This window comes from Meles meles, chromosome 6, assembly GCF_922984935.1.
Source record: "Meles meles chromosome 6, mMelMel3.1 paternal haplotype, whole genome shotgun sequence".
NCBI classification, from domain to species: Eukaryota; Metazoa; Chordata; class Mammalia; order Carnivora; family Mustelidae; genus Meles; species Meles meles.
The window spans coordinates 71,594,383-71,617,869 of record NC_060071.1 but is presented as its reverse complement, the minus strand read 5'-3'; the positions used below and the strand labels follow the sequence as shown (position 1 = coordinate 71,617,869).

The following is a 23,487-nucleotide window of genomic DNA, read 5'->3' as shown; positions in this document are numbered from 1 at the left end:
CTTTCCACCAGAAATAAGGAAGTTAGGGTTGAAACTGTGTAAACAAAACTTTTTGCTTCTTCGCTTACTTAGTATCCCAAGTCCAAACTTCTTTGTCTTGTCAATTCTTCACAAATTTATTATTTGTCTAAAAGATGTAAAAGCTGCCTGCTTTAGTTGCTTCTTTGAGTTTCATACCTTTTTTTAAAAGATTTTATTTGAGAGAGAGAGAGAGAATGACAGAGAGTGAGCATGAGAGGGAGAAGGTCAGAGGGAGAAGCAGACCCCCTGTTGAGCAGGGAGCCAACGCAGGGCTCTATCCTGGGACTCTAGGATCATGACTTGAGCTGAAGGCAGTTGCTCAACCAACTGAGCCACCCAGGAGCCCAAGTTTCATATTTTTTATTCTGCTCCCACACACACAAAATTAAATTTGTTTTTTTTTTTCCTGTTAATCTATCTCATGTGAATTTAATTTTTAGACCAGCCAAAGAACCTATAAGAGAAGAAGGGAAAGTTTTCTGCCCCTACACCAGGAACTGAATAGGCTACTGCTTTAAAAATGTATTTATTTATTTTTAAATTCCAATCTAAACTACAGTGTTATATTAGTATCAAGTGTACAATATAGTAATTCAACAGTTCTATATATTCCTCATTGCTCATCAGAGTAAGTGTGCTTTTATTCCCTTCACCTATCTCACCCATTTCCCTATTCACTTCTCTTTTAACAACTGTCAGTTTGTTCTCTATACTCGAGTCTGTTTTTTGTTGTTGTTGTTGTTGTTGTTGTTGGTTTTTTTTTTCCTTTGTCCACTGGTTTTGTTTCTTAAATTCTACGTGTGAGTGAAATAATACGGTATTTATCTTTCTCTGATTGACTTATTTCAATTAGCAGTTTATCCTCTAGATCCATCCATGTTGTTATAAATGGTAAGATTTCATCCTTTTTAATAGCTGAATAATATTCCATTGTGTTCATGTACATTCTTATACATATGTATTATATATATATTTATATGTGTCTAATATACCACATCTTATTTATCCAGTTATCTATCAACAGACACTGGGCTGCTTCCATATCTTGGCTATTGTAAATAATGCAAATAATGCTGCAATAAACATAGGGATGCATGTATCTTTTTGAATTAGTGTTTTTATTTTCTTTGGATAAATACCCAGTAGTAGAATTACTGGGTTATATGGTAATTCTGTTTTAAACTTTTTGAGGTACCTCCAAACTGTTTTCCACATGGCTGCTTAGGCTAGCACTTTAATCTTGGACTTGCCAGCCTTTAGAAGTGCAAGATATAAATGTCTATTATCTAAGCCACCCAGTCTACGGTATTTTGTTGTGGAAGCTTGAACAAATGAAATGTGGCACTATGTTGAGATTTGCTTTCAGGTTCAGAGAAGATGGGCTAATTCTTGTGTGTGCACACACGCACGCGCGCACACACACACACACACACACACACACACACATACTCTCGTCTAGTCTCTAAGTTCTTCTGGGCCAATATCTTTTACTTCTCATTATTCTCAATACCAAACAGTACTGTGAATATAAGAACCCCACCTGCCAACTGGTTCGTCTTTAGTATTCCTGGACCTTTGTGCCTCTCTTCACTTAATTCCAATCGACTTGTCATGGTCTCCCATGGGTATCCCAATGAGGTGGATGTGTCCCAGTCACTATGCAAGGAGATCCATTAGGGTTTTGGAAGAAGATAAAAATGGGAGAAAATGGGATTTCATGATTCTAGGAAACAAATATTTTGTCAGTCGGGTTACCAAAATTTATTTCTCATACATATTTGGTCTTTGTCCACAGTTCCTGGATCACAGCTTCCAAAACTCTCAGAATTTTCTGAGTGATGAGAGCAATGGGAGCATCTTTTGTTGTAATATTTGGTCTCTTCCTCGGTTCCTGAAAAGCTTCAGAGGCATAAATGGGTGTCTTGTTATTCGTAACAGGTACCTTTCCACCACAATTGGGTTTATGTTAATGAGAAGACTTTTGGAAATCCCCTAAGGATGGGGACTCCTTGCCAGCAGAACCAACCATGAATAGAGGGATAGAAATATGGGTCCCAACCCCTAATTCCTGGGGGAGAGGAAATGGGATGGAGGTTGAATCAATCACCCATGGCCAATTAATCTATCATGCTTATGCAATGAAGCTTCCATAAAGACACAAAAAAATGGAAAGCATTTGGAGAGCTTCCAGACTGGTGAACCTGTTTCGATGTAGGGAGAGTGGTGTACTCTGAAATAGCATAGGAGCTCTACCCCCTGTCCTCTGCGTCTCTTCCATCTGACTGTTCACAGGTTATCTGTTTTTGTAACAAACCTGTCATCTAGTAAGTAGAATGTTTCTCTGAGTTATGAGCTCATTAATTAATTAAACTCAAAGAGGGTAATGGGAATGTCTGATTTATAGCCATTTGGTCAGAAGTACAGAGGACAAACCTGGACTTGCGACTGGCATCTGAGGAGGAGGAGGAGGCAGTCTTAGAGGAGTGAGCCCTTAACCTGTAACCCAAGAAGGAGGCTATTGGAATGTCCGGTCTGTAGTCAGTTGGTCAGAAGCACAGATAAGAAAGCGGGCATGTGATTGGTGTCTCAAGTGGAGGGGAACCTCATGAGACTGAGTACTTAGCCCTAGGAATATGATGCCATCTCCAGTAGATAGTGTCAGAACTGAGTTGAATTATGGAACACCTCGCTGGTGTCCAAGAACTGTTCCTTGGTGTTGTGGGAAAACCGCCACCCCACACACCTTGGAAATTGTGCATAGAACCCCTTTATGCATATATGCACCATGCAAAATCATTCTATACATTTTTAATTTTTGCATGTTTATAAAGTCCATGTACACCAGTACAACTGGCGTAAAACACAAACTGCTTGGCAATTATAGCACAATTATAGAATTGTAAATTTCCTTTGAGAGGGTAAAATTAAGGATTTCTATACCTGGATATACTTCAGGGAGCTGGTCACTTTAGAAATACCGATTCCTAGGCTGTGTCTCAGACCTCCTGAATCAGTATGGTGTGAATATTAGGGGCAGGAATCTGAAGTCTGACAGACTCCTTAGTTCATCTTAAAGCAAAACACCCATGGCTCTGCTTTCCACTGAAATTTAACCCCCTCATTTTCTTGAAAAGGAAACTGAGGCTCCCAGGAGTAAAGCAAGTTGCCAAGAATGCAGCAGATTAGGAGTGAAGCCCAGACCAGGACCCACATGTGTCTTCTAATCCCATGCTTGTCCCATCCCTACTTGTGTGGTTAACATTCAAACTACAGGCATCGTTTTCTAGAGTTTCCCAGACTCTCCTTTCTCCCATTCTATTACTTTGGACACTTCCCAGGGGTTGATTATCTGTGGAAAGTTATCTAATATGATGTCACAAATATTGTTGCTAGCAGAAAATCATGTAGAAATAGAGGAATTTCCTGCTACAACATGTTATGTAGCACAAATGGCTTGATTTCCAAATGGAACACACAGGAGGCAAATTTTAAGCTTACTAAGTCCTGTCAGTTGTGATTGGAAAATACAAAACATCTGAGCTTTTGTAGATGCAAGAAACGCACATGAAGGATGTCTAGCAAGCAAGCCCATTGTAGGCATAAGTGAGTGGATACATGGCAGTCCTGGCAACAGAAAGAGAATTTAGGGGAAGGAACAGGTTTAGGGAGTTTGCTGATACATCAGTTATCTATTTCCGTGGAATGAATTAGCTCAAAATTTAGTGGCTGCAAACACCATACATTTATTATCTCTGTTTCTGCGGGTCTCTGTGGGCAAGGCTCAGTTGTGTGCCTCAGGCTCCAGATCTCTTGCAGCAGCAATAAAGTTGTTGGATGGGGTGGTGTTCTCAGTGGGAGGCTCCCAGGCTTCCCCGGGATTGTTAGCAGAAGTGTGTTCATCCAGGACTGTTGTACTGAAGGCCTCAGATCTTCACTGGTTGCTGGGGTCTCCCAGTTCCTTGCCACAGGGCCTCTCTCTAGGGCCGCTCAGAACACAGCAGCTGGCTTCCAGCAACATGAGCAAACAAGAGAGCAAGAAAGGGCAAGCAAGATGGAATCCAAGTCTTTCTGTAACTTGATATCACAAGTGACATCTCAACACTTCTGCCACCCTTTAGCTGCTAGAAGTGAATCACTAGGTCTAGCCCACATTCAAGGGGAGGAGATTACCCAAAGGGCGTGAATACCAAGAGGTGGAGATCTTTGGGGATGATCTTAGAGGCTGCTGCCCAGCCTGTGGGACGATGAGGTGGAGACACCCAGCAGGAACTTGGGCAACTAAATTTGAAGCTCTAGGGAAAATCTGGGCTGGAGATACAGATCTAGGAGTGAGTAGCATTTTATGAGCAGGAGGTAAAATCATGGGAATAGCTAAAGTCAGCCAGGAAGAACATTTTTTTTCTTAAGGTATCCCCTACTTACTAGTAGCTACTCATTACTAACTTCTTAGAGAAAATTCAGATAGGAAGTAAAAACAAAAACCCGCAGGAAAAAATAAATGCCACTAAGCGAAGCTACTTGTCATTCCTAACTCGATTCAAACTTTGAGAGTGGCCATGAAAATTTGGGTTAGGGCATGCAACATTTCCTGGTATGATTAGAATATTATTAAGATCCTGAGAAAAACTAATTGTCCACAGAAATTCCTTAAAATAGGTGACTAATTGAAACCTGAAAGTCTCCTGATGAAGAAGAATAAAGTCTAGTTTGTGCTCTATCAATTTTAACTACTGATCGGATGGATCTGTGTTTCCAACAGGTTTGGGTGATGAATACTATAGATATTCATAAACAGGATTAATCATGGTCCTCTAAAGGCCTCCTCCCACAAGCCCAGGACCCCTCCCCTCCATCAGCACTGGGCCCAGGGTGTGTCACAGAAGCCTTGGAGAGCTAGAGATATGTCACAGTGAAAGATGGGGAAACACCTCATAGTCTCCTTTGGTCCATGACCTCTCCTCCCTGTGTGCCTTTGCCTCATGCTCATCAGTTCTGCTGGAATGTTCTCCCAGACTGTTTTAGGCAGCCAAATCCTACCCTCCCTTCAAGGCTCTGCTTAAATCCCATCTCTTCCATTAAGTCTTCCTGACTGGACCAGCCCACCCCACCACACCCCACCCCACCTCTCTCCTCCCCCGACTTCTGTCTTGGTGCCGCCCACTTTGCAGGCTAATCCCCAGCCGTTTTCTGTGCTTGCTTTTGTCTTATTCATCAGGGGTTGGCAAACCACAGCCCAAACCACTGGCCTAATCTCATCCCACTGGCTGTTTCATGCGGCCTGCAGGCTAAGAATGGTTATTGCACTTCTAACTTGTTGAAATACTCAAAAGGAGACTAGTACTTTGTTTCATGTGAATATTATGTGATTTAAATCCAGTGCCTATAAATATTAATTTTTCTCAGTAAATTTTGTGGAAATTTGCTTTCTTTTGCCTCTCTGCCCACTAAGCCTAAGATATTTAGCGCCTGTCATTTTATGGAAAGTTTGCTGACCTCTGCTATAGACACTTGATGTCTCCCTCCTGAGAGAGGGTGTAGCCTTTCTGGGAGGACCCGGGGCTGACCCTTCATGGTAGCTCCTGTGGGGTCTACCAGACCATGGAGCACAGAGCTGGTGTTTGGCAAATGCTATTGAATGGGGCCGAGAGAGAAGGCATTTTTAATTTGTGATGGATAAAACGTTATGTCCATTTTTGTTGTCCAGGCCTTTTCTCTATTCCCCTCTGCTGTTGAGCTGGTATCTGTTATGTCTGGTGGAGAAAAAAAAAATGACAGGGAATACCAGGGTGGATCACAGAACTCATGGCTAACACAGATGAAGTCTGGGAAGCAGAGCTTTTGTTTTGGGTGGGGAGGAACTGTTTGCTTTGGGGGATTGAGGTAATGAAAGTTATTTCAATAACATAATTTAACAGTTGTGCATGCTTTCTGCCAGAAGTACAGCTAGGCAAACCTCACCCAGAAACTTCTTCTGCAAAATGTGAAGATTAAACACTGCAGTGCTGAGTAAATTCTCTTCCCTGTTTGGCAGGACCTGAAACTATACACATGCACACCTTGGTTAGACTGTGTAAATTGTACCATATGGACACAGACTAGAGAGGGAAGCAAAAAAAAATAAATAAAAAACAATTGTGTGAGGGTGGTGGGATTATGGGAAAATACATACCGAAATATGTTTAATATTTTCTTTAAATAGCTCAAATATTTCTACAATAAAACCCCTGAAAAGAATTAAAATGAAAAAAAAAGTCACATTCCTTCTCCGGCATGCATACATTTTAAAGTTTTTTTTTCACTTTTCCCCTTCACAAAGCCAGAATTTTACATTGAGGCATTTTTAGGAGCCTGAATATAAATACACAAACATGTACAACTTTTCCTTAAAAGGAATATTTATTTATGTCACCTTAAAATGCCCTTCCTTAAACTCAAACTCTCTCAAACTGTAAAATGGGAAGAACATTACTAACTTCCCACTGAACACAGAGCTTGCATAACCCAGTCTTAAGAAATGGTAGTTGTCATGAAAGGGGTCTCTTCCAATGCCCTAGACCTTATGATTCTCACAGGCAGATATGGCAGCTCCCTCACAGTCAAATCCTCAGCTTCTGACAATGGCTGCATATTGTGACTGACTTTCAGCTGAATTCGGTTAAAAGAATACATGAACTAAACAACAACAACAACAATAATAATAAATGGGACATATATAGTACTTCTATTTTTATTAGATAATTATTTTTATTTTGTTATTTATTTTTTTCATTTGTATTTCATTATGTATTTACATATTTTTATTAATATTTTCTTAGATAATTATTTTTGTTTTTATTAGAAAATTAGATGATTTTATTATCTATTTTATTACTACCTTTATTATTATTGTTGCTAGTAAGCAGGCAACTTAACTCTACCTTCAGTTCCTTTTCAAGGCCCAGAGCCATTCCTTCCTATTACCTCCCAGGATGGAACATCTAAAGCACAATCAGGCAATGTGACATGGCAGGGCTCCTTCAATAGCTGTGAGCCTTAAGGCTTTCCTCAGCACACAGAGTGATGAGGAAGAATGCGTGAGGTTTATAAGTTGCCATCATATCACCATCTTGAAAGGAAATGAACATAACTGTGCATTCAACAACTATTCATTGAACACCTGCTATGTACAAGGAATTGTTCTTTGTGAAGGGATATGAGCAGGAACTGGAAACCGAAGCAGAGAGGCAGGGAAGTTGACTAGAACAGCTGTTATGACCACCCCACTTCCTGGGGAGATCTTCGTGACTGTAGCATGGAGTAAATGGAGCTCTCACATAGGATGCAGTGTACATTCAGACTGCAAAGAAGCTCGAGGAATGAATTATGTGGAATAATACCATTTGTTATGCATACTGGGGGTGGCTCCCATCTATATCAGCCCTACATCTTGACTGGCATTTTTGTGGCAGATGGACAAGGTAGTGCTAATGAAATGAAAAGTACCCTTGACTTGTTGTCAAAGGCATGGTTCAGAACCTAGCCCTGCCTTTAGTACTAGTTTTGTGAATGTGAGTGAGTTTCTTGACTTTTCGAAACGTGAGTTTATTTGGCTATTGAAATTGAGACAGAAATAGTCCCCCTCCCAAGTTAGTATTAGTTATCTATTCTTGTATAATAGATCACCCTAATAATTAAGAGTCTTCAAACTACAATGATATCTTTATTTGGTGAGTTCACTGGGCAATTCTTCTGTTGATCTCCTGGGTTCACACTTGTAGCTGCATTTAGCTGGCAGCTTGGTGAGGATCTCAGTTTAGTTCCGACACAGTTTTTCATCCTGGACTTTTTCTTTCTTTCTCTCTTTCTCTCTAAGATTTTATTTATTTATGTGCGAGAGAGAGATTGGGAGAATGAAGGGGGAAAGAGGCAGGGGGAGAAGCAGACTCCCTGCTGAGTAGGGATTTCCAGGCAGGATTCTATCCCAGAATGCTGGGATCACAACCTGAGCTGAAGGCAGATGCTTAACCCACTGAGGCACTCAGGTGCCCAACAGCCTCCACTTCTTAATGGAAGATGATAAGAAATATTGTGCTCATATTTTTCAGAAGTTGTGGTGAGGATTAGAGATGATGTATGTAATTGGGTATTGTTTTTCTTTTTCTTTTTTTTTAAATTTATTTATTTATTCAGTGTAACAGTATTCATTGTTTTTGCACAACACCCAGTGCTCCATGCAAAACGTGCCCTCCCTATTACCCACCACCTGTTCCCCCAACCTCCCACCCCTGACCCTTCAAAACCCTCAGGTTGTTTTTAAGAGTCCATAGTCTCTTATGGTTTGCCTCCCCTTCCAATTTTTTTTTTTTATAAACATATAATGTATTTTTATCCCCAGGGGTACAGGTCTGTGAATCGCCAGGTTTACACACTTCACAGCACTCATGATAGCACATACCCTCCCCAATGTCCATAACCCCCTCCCCCTCTCCCAATCCCACCTCCCCCAGCAACCCCCAGTTTGTTTTGTGAGATTAAGAGTCACTTATGGTTTGTCTCCCTCCCAATCCCATCTTGTTTCATTTATTCTTCTCCTATCCCCCTACCCCCCCATGTTGCTTCTCCATGTCCTCATATCAGGGAGATCATATGATAGTTGTCTTTCTCCGATTGACTTATTTCACTAAGCATGATACCCTCTAGTTCTATCCACGTCGTCGCAAATGGCAAGATTTCATTTCTTTTGATGGCTGCATAGTATTCCATTGTGTATATGTACCACATCTTCTTTATCCATTCATCTGTTGATGGACATCTAGGTTCTTTCCATAGTTTGGCTATTGTAGACATTGCTGCTATAAACATTCGGGTACACGTGCCCCTTCGGATCACTGTTTGTATCTTTAGGGTAAATACCCAGTAGTGCAATTGCTGGGTCATAGGGTAGTCCTGTTTTGAGGAACCTCCATGCTGTTTTCCAGAGTGGCTGCAGCAGCTTGCATTCCCACCAACTGTGGAGGAGGGTTCCCCTTTCTCCGCATCCTCGCCAGCATCTGTCATTTCCTGACTTGTTCATTTTAGCCATTCTGACTGGTGTGAGGTGCTATCTCATTGTGGTTTTGATTTGTATTTCCCTGATGCCGAGTGACGTGGAGCACTTTTTCATGTGTCTGTTGGCCATCTGGATGTCTTCTTTGCAGAAATGTCTGTTCATGTCCTCTGCCCATTTCTTGATTGGACTGTTTGTTCTTTGGGTGTTGAGTTTGCTAAGTTCCTTATAGATTTTGGATACTAGCCCTTTATCTGATATGTCGTTTGCAAATATCTTCTCCCATTTTGTCAGTTGTCTTTTGGTTTTGTTAACTGTTTCCTTTGCTGTGCAAAAGCTTTTGATCTTGATGAAATCCCAATAGTTCATTTTTGCCCTTGCTTCCCTTGCCTTTGCCGTTGTTCCTAGGAAGATGTTGCTGTGGCTGAGGTCGAAGAGGTTGCTGCCTGCGTTCTCCTCAAGGATTTTGATGGATTCCTTTCTCACATTGAGGTCCTTCATCCATTTGGAGTCTATTTTCGTGTGTGGTGTAAGGAAGTGGTCCAATTTCATTTTTCTGCATGTGGCTGTCCAATTTTCCCAGCACCATTTATTGAAGAGGCTGTCTTTTTTCCATTGGACATTCTTTCCTGCTTTGTCGAAGATTAGTTGACCATAGAGTTGAGGGTCGATTTCTGGGCTCTCTATTCTGTTCCACTGATCTATGTGTCTGTTTTTGTGCCAGTACCATGCTGTCTTGATGATGACAGCTTTGTAATAGAGCTTGAAGTCCGGAATTGTGATGCCACCAACTTTGGCTTTCTTTTTCAATATTCCTTTGGCTATTTGAGGTCTTTTCTGGTTCCATATAAATTTTAGGATTATTTGTTCCATTTCTTTGAAAAAAATGGATGGTATTTTGATAGGGATTGCATTAAATGTGTAGATTGCTTTAGGTAGCATAGACATTTTCACAATATTTATTCTTCCAATCCAGGAGCATGGAACATTTTTCCATTTCTTTGTGGGTATTGTTTTTCTGATGTAAGTAGTTATCTTTTGTAACAGTTTTCAGTAGATGGTACACATTTCGTTGAATAAGGAATACAGCCTTGTCCTTAAGGGTCCATAATCTAGCTAGGCAGAATAAGTACAATAATTACAGAAAAAAAGTTTTCTGGTAGCTGTCATATATGCTTTCAGATTTTGTAACTTCAAAATTCAAAATGTGAGCAGTATTGCACTCTGAGTCCAAAGCTAGTCTTTGATGCTATGACTGGTTGTATTATGAAAGATCTATTTGCCACCACTAATGGGGAGAATTGGGGTTACATGAGAGTCTAGTTAACTCATTTCACAAAGTAATGCTTTAGTTTTCAATAAAAGACCTAGAATCTGATTTTAGAATATTCTTCCTAGGCTCTTGGAAATGCTTGATCTCAGTAACGCTAAACATCCTTGAAAGCTCTTGAGGTGGTACAGGGGTCAACCAGACATCGTGTGTGTGTGTGTGTGTGTATGATGAGCATCAGTGACCCCAGTTTTGGGCCATAGTGTTTTGGTCATCCTTTATGGAGTAACCCGTTTTCCATAGCAGGCATCTTGTTAGGACCGTGTACCAGGATGCTCCATCATCCCCTGACTAGGACTGTGGGCAGGTTTCTTAAACTAGCTAGGCCAATTGGACCCTAGTCTTTGAATTTGAACCCTAAAAGAGGTGGCAAAAGGACTAAAATAGTTGGAATTGAGTCACCAAAACAGTCTTACCTTGAAGAGTTTCTCCATTTGTTTCTGCTGCCTCTAGCCAGAACTGCAGCTCCCATTTTATTCCAGAGTCAAGTTCAATGAGCCATCTCATAACCTGATAATACACAAAGCAATTTTTTTTGTTTGTTTAAATTATCCAGAGTTGGTTTTCTTGTACACAAAGACTGCTGACACAGATATTTATTCAGTAGATATAGAGTAATGAGAGTGGTCTGGAAGCAAAAATAGCAGAAGACTAAATGATCAAACAGCAGCTGACAAAGTAGTTATGTTTTGTAACAGTTTTCAGTAGATGGTACACATTTCGTTGAATAAGGAATACAGCCCTGTCCTTAAGGGTCCATAATCCAGCTAGGCAGAATAAGTACAATAATTACAGAAAAAAATTATAGTTCACCAAACAATATATAAATATTCTAATTGTCAGTGCCTGACATGGTGCTTGACATACAGTAAACATACTATAATTACATATTACAATTAATACGTTATTAAATGAATGATTCAGTTAGGTGCAATGAAGTTCGAACAGGAGAGACACCATGAGCAAAAATTCCTCATGAACAAGGAGGAATTTGAGTAGATTATCTTACAATTGGTAGAAGCCTTTGAAATGAAGAGGAGGAACAAGGAAGTTCTAGCCTGGACTTATTTTTCAAAAAGTGCTATAAACAGTTATAAGTTTAAAAAGGGGAGGGGGCTCCTGGATCACCTGGCATCAAGAAAATCTTACTGCAAAGACATGGTTTTCTGTATTTGTTACCAAATTTTGTTATTGGTAGCATGCTGCTCTGTTATATGTACATTGCGTAGATAATGGGGAATATTTCTTACATATTTAAAAATGCATTTCTCTTCCAGTGATCAGGTTTTTTTCTCTTATCCCCTTTTGGTTAAGCCATGAGACTTATTGCCCAAAAAGGGTGTTTTGTGGGTTCTAGAGCTCCCAAGCAATATGAAGAGGAAGTAGAAAATCTTTGCTCTACTGAAGGAGGGGGCCAAGGGAAAAAGAGGAGGAAAAAAAAGGGCAAAGGCCAGAAGCTTTTATCTAAATCTAAAGCTTTAATCTAAATCTCTCCCTTAGAGGTAAAACCCAGGATGGCAGTTTGGAGTTGAGTTAGGAGTACCTAATAGGAATGTTCAGAAATGTTGGAAGGAGGCTTGCAGCGTACCAAGATTTGTTTTTTGTTTTGTGGGCAAAAACCTTGGAAAAGCCTGTGTGCAGTTGCTGCTGTGCAACATGTCACTGAGAAGAAGATTCTAAGAGAGACTGCAGTGTCTCACATGCTGTTGGAGTGTAGGGAAAGTGGGCGGTTTCCAGATTCCACAGAGGGTGTAGAACAGTCCAGAATATTGTGGGACCTTCCTGGATCTCCAACAGCCCTGCTTCTCCTGAGCAATGATTCCTCTGCTTAGACCATTTTCCCTGTCTGAACGACTCCCTTACCTTTCCATACCTGGGGAGCTTTTTAAAAAAATGCCCACATTGAGGTTCCACTTGAGGCTATTTAAGTCAGAACTCTGGGGGCTGGTTTGTGCTGGCAAAAAAAAAAAAAAAAAAAAAAAAATTTTTTTTTTTAAATGGTCCCAGGTCATTCTACTGTATAGCCAGGATTGAGAGCTGCTACCATAAGTAAAGTCTAGTTATGTGTGTGAACGTAAGTTAAATATCACTTCCTCAGGAAAGCCTTCCCTGATCAGTCACAATCTAGGTCAGGTACCCCTTGTTACAGATCTTCCAAGCAAGCTTCCAGTATTCCTTCCTCTTGGCACTTAACAAGTGGGTTATTTTTTCAAGTCAAGTTTCCTTATAGATTATCTGCTGTGTGAAGGAAAAAACATCTGCCTTTCTCACCAAGGAGCCAGGTTCAATCATGAGCAAACTGGTACATAGGTGGTGTTAAGTAAATTTACATGCTGGATGAGTATCAACCAAATGTGTGTGACCAAGCCACCAACTCAAAGATCTGCTAAGAGAAGTTTTACAGGTGAGATCTTCAGCTACCACATATTTCTAGAATTATGACTTTAAATGGGCTTATATTTTTGACAGTTTCACTGTTTTCATCTTCAAGTTCACTTGTCATTGTTCAGCAGGCTCATCATCCCCATGATAACTGGTGTGGTCAACATTATTATTTCCATCTGGCAATGGGAAAGAGGTTAAATAACTTGCCCAGGTCCCCATACCCTATTATCTAGGCACAAACAATTGCAAATAAGGAAAGCCCTCTTCAACAGAATTCCTGTTTGTGCTGAGCTCTTACTTCTGGCTTGACAGCTGTGGCTGCTACATGGGGATTTTCTGGGGTCTTCAGTTCCAGCGGCCAGGGCCCAGGGTGTGATTTCCTGCTCTCCTTATAGAATATAGGCAACACTGGACCTTATCCATATAAGGATGCCATAAATACTGCATTCTCCAAAGTCTTTGTGCCTTGCTTGTCCTGGAGGGGAGCGGGGGGAGAGTGTGTGTGTGTGTGCATGTGTGTGTCCAGGAGGTGAACTAGGATTGTCTAGGAGAAGCCCAATCTTAGTTAGCTGTAGGCTGGCCAGGAGGACCATCCCTTCACCCCCTTCCCAAATCTCAGCTTCTAACATTTACAGGCCTCTGAATCAGAAGGATCCCACTCAGGCACTTGCAGCATCTTGGATCAGCCTGGGTAGCTTGACCTGAGCCTCAGAAGAGCAGTGCCTCAGAGTGGGCACCCGACGCTTAGGGGGCAAGTGGCGGCGGTGGAGACCCCTTACACCACCACACACCAGCCCCTGCAACTATGGGTGCCGCAGCCCGCGATGCGCCCTGCCCCAGCCTCCGGGACTCCGGTCTCCGCTCCCTGCCGGGCGGGAGAGTCGCAGTGAGGCGGAGCCAGGGAGGCGCGGGCAGCCAGGACGCGACTCCCCTCGCGCGGGGGTCACTGGGGCCTCCGTGGCCACCGTCTCCAACGCGCATTCTTGGTGCAGGTGGCACAGCTTTCCGCGCCCGCCGGGCTTCCCAGATCACGGGAGAGGCTAATCTCGGGTCTAGACCTCCCAGCGGCGGAGGGAGCTAAACCGCTACTCCACTTTTTCTCATTTCCCCAGCTCCTCACCCCAAAACGAAAAATCCCAGGCCGGACAGAACCTGATCACCTCTGCCTCCTCCCAACTGCGCTAATCCTGTGAGCAAGGGAGGCCCTGCGCCGAGGCGGTGGCTGGCAAAGGGGAGTGGAAAGGGAGGATGGATGGGGCCGAGGGGTGGGGTGGCGATGAGGGGGATGTAGGAGGGGGTGTCATTTTCTTTTTCTTTCTTTTTTTTGAAAAAGTATTTCTCTCGCGAGAAACCGCTGCGCAGACGATACTTGAAGAGGTGGGGAAAGGAGGGGGCCGCGGGAGCCGCGGCAGAGACTGTGGGTGCCACGGGCGGAGAGGCGGCCACAGCTGGGGCAGCTGCGGGAGGAGTGGGGCAGCGGCTGCCGCAGCCGGACCGAGGAACAGCCGCCGCCGCCTCGGGAGCCGGAGGCGCCACTTCTCCAGTGGGTGCAGCCAGGGTCCCCACAGGGGTCGGGCGGCCACCGGGGCTGGAGCTGCAGCCACGGAGGCTTTTGCGTTTGCGCCGCGCGCAGGGCAGGGCAGGGGCAGGGACAGGGACTGGGTGAGGGGCTGTCCCGGAACGTCCACAGCTGGCGCTGGCCCTCCCCTGCCTGACAGCTTCCTGGCCCGGGGCTCTCCGTGCCGGGCTCCGGATAAGATGCTCGGGGACTGTGGCAGCGCCCGGAGCCGGCCGGGGACGGCGCAGTGGGCTTCCAGTCCCGCGGCTTGGCGGAAAGGACCGTCAGGGAAGCTGGGGCGTTCAAGCGCGCATCGCGCGCATTTTGTGCCATTAAAAAAAAATAATAATAATAAACTCAGAGAACTGGCCCTGGGGTTTAGAACTGCTTGGGACATGGGTACTCTGCGGCGCGCTTTTCAGGCGGTGTCTGGGAGGCCGAGAGGTTGGCTGGAACTGCGGCCGGCGGGGGCCTGGGCTTTTCGGGCAGCCGTGGACCAGACGGTCTTCACTTACCCAAAGTAACTGCGCCACGCTCAGGCGGCGCTCGGGCTGGGCTTGGGAATGGGGACCCCAAGCTTTAGCATCCCCATTCCCTGAACGTCTCCTCTGCCTCGGCGATTTGTCTGTTGCAGCTGGCAGGGGCCGCCTGAAGTGGGAGCAGCGCCTGGAGAAGGCGGGAGGAGCCCGGCCCGGGGTACGGGCGGCGGGAGAGCGGGACTCCGGCGGCGCGGTCCGCTCCAGGGCGCAGGGGCGACCGCGGATCGAGCCCGGGGCGCAGCGAGAGGCGGCGGGAGCCGGCGGCCGCTCGGCATCATGTGGCGAGGAAGGCTGCTGGAGGTCGTCCTGGGATTTACCGTGCTCTTAGCGTCCTACACGAGCCATGGGGCGGACGCCAATTTGGAGGCTGGGAACGTGAAGGAAACCAGAGCTAGCCGGGCCAAGAGAAGAGGCGGCGCAGGACACGACGCGCTTAAAGGGTAACAAAACGGGCCAGCTCCTTTGGTGTGGGGTCTCCCTTCCCTCTTTTCCCTAGTATCAAGATCCGGAGGGAACTGACAGGGTTGATTCTCCACACCAGAAGGATCCTTGACAAGATCTCCAGGGGGCACCTTAGAAGTGCAGGGGGTGTCCAGCCCTCGCCCCATTCGAGGCTAAACCACTTTGCTTCTGCTCTTTAAAGATTTCTGCATTAGAGGGGATGCCATGGTTAAAAGGGCTCTTGGGCCATTGTGGAGGCCGATTTTTGGAGGCGAGAAGTGTTCTTTGAGGAAGAAGGGGAGGCGCTGCGACTGAAAGACAGAGGAGCCCGTTCCTTTCCCTTCGTACCAATTCCGGTTGTGTTTAGGGGAAAGTGCTTGCCTTGTGGGCACCTCTGCGGATGCTCTATTAGTAAGGGAGCAAGGAAAGAAAGGAATTCTAATGACAGAGTCAGGGAAGACACAGTCAAGGGTTGGCTCTCCTCTGAGTTATGCTTTCTAAAATTAGGGACTGGATTTTCTGGTTGATACTGTCTTTCCAACGTCTACCCTGGAGGCAGAACAGGGCAAGTCTTTTGGGAACGTGTGTTCTTTCGTGTTGTAAGGGGGCTCTTCATTTCATTGGGGGCACTGATGCTTCTGTGGCCGGCCTTAGAGGGCTGTTTTTAACCAGTGGTTTATGTGTTATGTATATGCAATTGAGCATTTCACTGGCTTCCTAGTCCCTATTACAGGAAATGTTTCAGCAAGAAATATTTAAATTAGGCAGGTTGAGTATATAAGGACTGTCAGTTCCCTGAATTGAAGAAGGGTGGGCACACATTTTCCTTAAAAGTGTTCAGATGGAAAGAAAAATTTGTTTTTGTGAAATTGTTTAAATTCAAGCCTCCATAGAAGCAGAAGGCTCAGCTGTAAGTGATCCGTTTTATGTCCTTGGAGGAGTCTGTTAAATGAACCCAGATAGTATGCATACACAGAGGTTTTTAGTAAGTTCTTTTCATTCTCATTGTTGCTCCTTTTTGAGAAGTTCTGTAGCTTGATCATATGATCCTGAATCACCAGTCGATGATGTCCTATCCGATTCTGTGGCTGAACATTTCCTTTATTCCTTTTGGTTATGGGCTGTTTTAACTATATATGGAGTAAAATTTATGTTTGTATGGCCCAGGCACAGGAAGAAAAAGTGCAGTAAACTGAATGGACCTGTTTTTGAGGAGGGACAAGGTGATGGTCAGGGTCACACGCTTGGGCTGTGGTAAAATATGCATGATTTCCTGGCCCCAGGAAATAGTTATGATTAATTTAGTTCCATCTTGGCCTTTGTGGAAAATAAGTCCAGGACTCCAACAGTGTTGGAAAGGAAATTTGCTTATCATGTTAAGCCTGATTCTGATCAGGCAGCAGACATTCATTGCTGTGTACAGGGCCCATGCAAGCAAGTTCAGCATATGAACTGAAACTCTGATTTTCATATGTTCTTCAAAGGACATGGGTTAGTCTAACATTCTTCCTTAAAATGTGTATATTTCTGCTATACATATTATCTTAATAGCTAAGCTTGATGGCATTGCTCCTGTACAAAGAAAGGAGGTGGGGCTTAATTTGGGGGATGAAAATCTGCAGAGAGATGTTAGGCCCCTCCAGACATTTGTCTCATCTCTATGTGCTGTCACCAACCAGCTCTGTTTCACTCTCACAATATCTATAAGAATTTACATATATGTAAAGATTTAAAAAATAATTATAATTAGCATTTACAGTATAATATATCATATACTAATATAAAAATGAATCTTCCTAATATAAAGATTTTTATTTTTAGAATTCTCATGTTATCTATAAGGACAGATATATATATGTGTGTGTGTGTGTGTGTGTGTGTGTGTGTATTTGGAGAAGTAAAAAATAATATTTAAAAGGATATACAATTAAAAAAATGTCGCTCTTACCTCTCAGACACCATTTTCATGTATATTTTTGTAGACCTCTTGTAGGCATCTGTATCCGTATACAAATATATATACATAATATATACATATACATGTATATGTAGAGTGTGTGACCTATTTAATTACATACAATATATTGTACATACTGTTCTAAACCTTGCTCACTTCCGTATACCTTTTGTGCATCCATCTGTTAATTCAAATGGATGTACCTTGTGCATCCTCTTGGTGTACAGAATCCCATAACGTGGCTAAGATTGTTCCCTAATGATGGCTCTCTTGATTATATTAATTTTTTCCCCTCTTCCCCAATTCTGTACACCTATTTGTGTAGATGTGCAAATTTATACGTGGCACAAATTAGTAAATGTAGAATCTCTGCATAAAAGGTTTTCCCATAGATTTTAAACCAGTTCTGATTTTGGATTTGAACAGCATTTAAAAGGCATTCTCTCTGCTTATTGCTATTATAGTCTCACATGAATAAGTCTTTTAACCATGCACTGCTGTATAAATCATCAGGAAAAGGAGTTGTGTGTAAAGTTTTTCCAGTTATTGCTTAAAATTTCTATTTTTGCAAGTTAAAATATTACCAGCTTCAAAACTAACCTCTTTGGCTACAGTAAAACCTGTTTACCATTTTGATGGAAATGCACAGTTTATGAAGTGAAAGTGATTTGTAACCCCAAGTCTGCCTGATGCCCAGTTGGTGGCAGCAACTTTCAGCACCTCACTAATATTTCCTCTAGTTAAAAGGTGCTCTAAAATCACCAGTGTCCGCCATGCACTGGTCTCATCTCTTCCACAAATACTGCCTTCTTGTCTTTCTCTGATGTGACAGGTGACTGCAGAGTTTGCCTTGGTATTCTTCTTGGGACATATATTCCTTTCCCATCAGCACCCTTGCTTCACAGACTAGGGACCTGCTTCGTTTTTCCTTCTCTGGGACTACAGTCCTAGCTTGTTGTCTTCTCTCATCTTGTTGCAGGTGGCTTGTTGTTGTTGTTGTTGTGTTTTGGTTTTTTTTTTCCTTCCCACTGGGCAGCAGAAGTTGTTCCACAGTGGAAATTTAAGCATCCTCAAGTTTCTTCCCAGCTTTCACTGTGTTTTCTTAGACAAAATTGCCAGTTTCTGTTTTTACAGGAAATCCTCCTTTTATGGAATGAGTGTGGTCCCCATTCACTGTGCAAAAATTGCATTTTTTCTCTATTTTGAAATGAGAATTTTGCAAGTTTCAAATTTTTTTTCAAGTAATAAATGAATAGTAGTTTTCCTTTGACCAGGCACTGCTTAACATATGTGAAATGACTTTATGAGAAATAATAAAATCCTAGTTTTATTGTTCAAATTTCAGTTCATGGGAGTTTTTCTCAGCTCAATTCTTAACTTCCGTGATTAGGCAAAAAGTGTGGGAGACAATTCAATTTAAAAAAAATACACAGCTTTACTTGAATAGCAGTAGTTAGGAACCATTTATTTAAACTTGCCTTATTGTCTTAGCTCTCAAATAAGGAAGTATTACAGTTTCCTGTCACAGGGAAAAAATTCTTCAGAGTGAAACCCCTTTTCCTCAAATCCCTGATAAGGTAGATTGAGACTTTCTATCCTTGTTGCTTGGTTTATAAGTGTATGAGAGATGGGGTATATGTCACACAATTTGTGCCTTTGTGTATGATTTTCTTTTTGGTCTTTGTTTATTTGTTTATTTTTTCCAGAGGTCTTGTTACCAGAAAAATACACATGGAACCGTTCATACACAGGGTAGATTATGTGATGGCAAACTCCAAGGGATTAATTACACAGAAGGTCTGTTATTAAAATAAAGAACTCTAACAGGGAATGCAGAAAAAGTTCTGTAGAGTTTATGAAGTCCATTTATTTTACAAAGAGGACTTTAAGACTTCATCCAAAGTCAGGTAGGCTAATAATTAAATATAGGGAAAGACTCCTGCAGTGGTATGGTTTGTTTTTGTATTTAGTGACAAGATTAGGCTAAAATATTGCAATATCATTAAAAAAAAGATAGTCTTTTTTTAAAAAAAGATTTTATTTATTAGAGAGCCCACGAGCATGTTTGAGTGAGTGGGAAAGAGGGCAGAGGGAGAGGGAGAAGCACAGTCCAAGCTGAGCAGGGAGCCTGAGGCAGCGCTGGACCTTAGGACCCCAAGATCATGACCTGAGCCGAAGGCAGACACTTAACTGCCTGAGCTACCCAGGTTCCCCCCTCTGCCCTGCTCCCCCAAAGATATTGTTAAATAGAAGTTTTTAGCAATTGCACATTTTAAATGAGAAGATGCAGACAAAATATTTATTTATATGACTTACTTTTTAGCATTTCAGACAGAGATTATTTACCAAAATGCCCAAATTGTTGGTATCACAAATTAATTTAAAACATCAGCCTATGGTGAGATGATGTTGAAGCACAGACATCCCTCCCAGCTTATTAGGAATTTTAAAGAACACTGAAACATTTCCTTGTTGTCTTCTGTAGCTGATGATTAAAAAGATTAGAGTATTATGCCAATGACGCTTATCAAGCAAAATACTGAACAAGATGTTAGGATATTTACAGAGAATTTGTTTGCCTTTTCTTTCAACAAACCAAACAATGAATTTATGAAGTCTAGCCTTTGTTTATAACGTGAAAATAAGATTTTAAATATTTTCGCAAGATAGAAAGAAGCTATATTAACAATTTCTTAGCTTCTAGAAACTAACCCACCAAACGGGCCTATTCAAGCAACTTAGAATTTTTTTCCATGAGATTTTTTTTAAAGAAAGCTGAAATCAATTAATATATCAAGCCTGAACTATATGGTTGGCCTTGTTAAGTTTGATTTTTCCCATTAGATTACAAAATCATCAAAGGCAAGAAAGAATCCAATCAAAAACATTTTAACACTGACTGATCATTAGATGGGATTTCAAAGCGTTCATTAATTCAGGAAGCCTTGATTGAATGCCAGCCTGAATTTAGCTCTGTGGGATGCCAGAGACATCCAGCCTGTAGCCTGGGGTGGGGGTGGGGGAGAGGCTTCATATTTGGTGGGAGAATCTGATGCATCATGGGAACTGGGAGTTGATGGAAAGGTAGCAGAAGGCATGGGGTGTGGGATTAAGTAAGAACAAATGATAGCAATAATTGTAGCAGCGATAGTAACTTCGAGATGACATTTACGCACCACGTACTGCTCTCGGTGTTTTACATATGATAACTCATCTGATGCTCACAACATCTTTATAGGCTGGGTTTTTTATTAGCTTTTACCGCAGTAAGAACTGAGGTGCACAAGGTTAAGTTTTAAGGACAAATTCTTAATATTAAATTGTCTTTCTCTATTAATTTTAGTTATGGTTTTGGTTTTTCATTCCACTGGTTAAAAATGCAGGATGAAAGACTTAGGTAAAGTTCTACTTAAAATTCCTAATATTCCTTCATATTAGTTGACACCTCCCAAGTATGGCTAATGATATACTAATACTTGTCAAATAAGAAACTTTCCCTAACATTTCTACAAAGATGCTAATAAAACACAGAAGGAATTAAAGGATGTCAGAGTTGGTGGGGTTTTTGAATGGCACATGTATTTTAGTGTTAGACCCTGAACTTCCACTGAGGCTGGCAGGTAACCATCACAGGTACCCTCCTTCTGCATTGCCCGTGTATGTCTCTGAGCGGGATACGTCCCTCATGATGTCATTCAGAGTCTCTTGTTCTCATGTCCTGTGTGAAAACTTACAGACTAGAGCTGCAAGAGATGTTTCTCTTTTTAGGGGAAACAGTACATGTGTTAAGTTTTTACCAACATGACAAGTTATTTAATTCTTCCTGTTTCATTTTTTTACCTTAGCCACCTACCTGTAAGCTCAGAGCCATTAATATGATGTAACTTTCACATTAAATTACAATAATAATTGTAAAGATTAGCAAGCTCTGATATATCACTCAGTAGTACACTTTTCATACATTAATTCGTTGAATGTGTAACTTCTTTATGAGGAAGATTATACCTACTTGCCCATTTAATGTGTGGGGAAACTGAGGGAGGCAGCGTTTCAGTAATTCCTCCAGGGACCTACACTAGTAAGCATTGGGAGATCTGGTCTCATAGTCTGTGTTCTTAACCAATCTATCTTGCTGCTTCCCAGTTATAATAAATCTTATACCTGGGAAGTTTCTATCTTTCTCCCATACCATACCAGAATCTTCTCCCATTGCTGCTGTGGGAAAGACTTAAGATCCAGTGAAGGCAAATGCAGTCACATGACAAGGGAAGCCTCCCTGTGGGAACAGGATTCTTCAGAAAAGACTTCACAGTGAGAGTATATCAGGGTTGGCCAACTGTGGACCAAGCTGCCTGTTCTTATAAATGAGATTTTACTGAAACAAAGCCTTGCCCATTGGTTTATGTATTATCTATTTCTGCTTTCTTACTGCTGTGGCAGGGTGGAGTAGTGGAGACAAAGTATGGCTGGAGAAGCTAAATTATTGGCTACTTGGCCCTTTAAAGAAAAAGTTTGCCTACCTCTGGTCTCTGTGATAAATAAGTGACCATCGACTAGGTCTGAGAACTTTCTGAAGACAGAGTTCATATTTGATTTATCACTAGGGAGACTGAGAAACTGGACACACGGTAAGTGTTCAATAGATAATTTTTGATTGACCAATTTTGCTTGGGTGCGGTAAAGGATATAAATTAGAGCTTAGAGGAAATAGAGGAGAGAAATAAGGAAAAATCTGAGTGTAAAAAGTATGTAGTCCCTTCAGTTAAGGGACACTGAGTACAGTCGGGCAAGGTTTGCCCTGCACAACTTCATGGGGAACAGTTTATAATGTAGCCCAGGAATATAGTGCCCCCTGGAGTTGTGTAGTATGCAACTCTGTGTGCCTGTCTATAGATCGTGACACTGTCAGGGGTGGAAGAGGGACTGAAGGACACAAAACATCAATCAATATCTGAATGTTGTGAAGGGTGAGGATGAGGAGCTAGAAAAGGATTCTAGGATAGGAACATATCAGGCCTTTGCAGCCCTGGTGAAAGGTATGTGGTTTGGAGAGTAAGGAGGCCAAAGGCAGGGAGGTTGGGAGGCCGATAGTGAGAGTGGATGGTGGCCTGAATGGTGGAGGGGGTGAAAAGGAAGATCAAGTAGTGTTCCAGAAATAACATGAGCAGTATTTGACTACTTGGTTGGTCAAGAGGAAAGGTAAAGGGGGGGGGGCATACCTAGGATGCCCCCACCTCTATGTACCTTAAACCTTATTATACCTAAAAACATTACAGCACCATGAATGAGAAACTAAAGAGAAATGAACCATTCCTCGTCCCTCTACTACCAGGAAAAAAGCTATTTTGATTTGTGTGTGTTTTGATTTTCTTATTGCTACGTAACGAATTACCCCAAACTTAGTGGCTTAAAACAACAACAATTTTATTATTTCTTATGATTCTGCAGGCCAGGAATTTGGACAGGGCACAGTGGGGAATCTTGTCTCTGCTTCCCACAATGTCTGATGGGGCTGGAGTGAGCAAGATGACTTCTTCACGTGTATTTCTGGTTCCATGGACTAGCGCCCGCAACCCTGTTTACTTTGGTGTGGTTAATCTAAATGGATGGACAGAGGAGGGAAATAGAGGGAGCAAAGAGCCACTTGTCAGGCTGTGCTGGGCACTTTCCAGGTTTTAAAGCTCTCGTATGCATTCTCCTGCCTGGGCCTCTCCCTGGAGATAGAGCCACTGAGGGTGTTTTTAAGAATGGAGAAACTGAGCCCCAGGTACAGCGACCAGGCCTTGCTCAGAGCAAGTGTCCATTGGAGCAGGATTTTGAACAATAACCTCTTAATCCCTGGTCACATGCTTTAACCCCAGTGTTGCCTACAGAACTGACATGAGCGGCTGAGGGCTAGCTGGACGGGCTCAGATGGGCTCATGTGTTACCAGTGTTGGCTCGGTTCCTCAATTCTCCATATGGTCCCAGATTGTCTCCCTCTCCATGCGGCCTCCCCATAGGGGCTCTCCAGCAGGGTAGCCACGCTTTTTACCATATACCTCAGAATCCAAAAGCACAAATGTGGAAGCTACCAGACTTTCTTTAAACAGAGCCTGGAGTGGTATGACCTGGAATTCCATGCAAGTCACAGGCCGTCCAGATTCAAGGGCATGGACTGATCTAGCCTGCCTCTTGATGTGTGGAGCGGTGTGTGTCTGTAGGGAGGGGAGGCATTTTGGGGGGACATCT

The 23,487-nt window shown here is 42.6% G+C and overlaps 1 protein-coding gene across 3 annotated transcripts in view; it reads left to right on the top strand.

Moving 5' to 3' along the window:
- Nucleotides 1-13,746: 13,746 nt before the first annotated feature.
- The window catches only part of FBN1 (fibrillin 1), a 229,460-nt gene continuing 219,719 nt past the window's right edge, over nt 13,747-23,487 (top strand). For 2 of the 3 annotated variants that reach the window (XM_046008181.1, XM_046008183.1), the window contains exons 1-2: nt 14,175-14,304; nt 14,954-15,298. In XM_046008181.1, the coding sequence (XP_045864137.1) occupies nt 15,135-15,298 (164 nt within the window). In that variant the 5' untranslated portion in view covers nt 14,175-14,304; nt 14,954-15,134. Of the gene's footprint in view, nt 13,951-14,174; nt 14,305-14,953; nt 15,299-23,487 lie in introns of those variants that run through there. The other variant, XM_046008182.1, reaches the window with a different exon arrangement.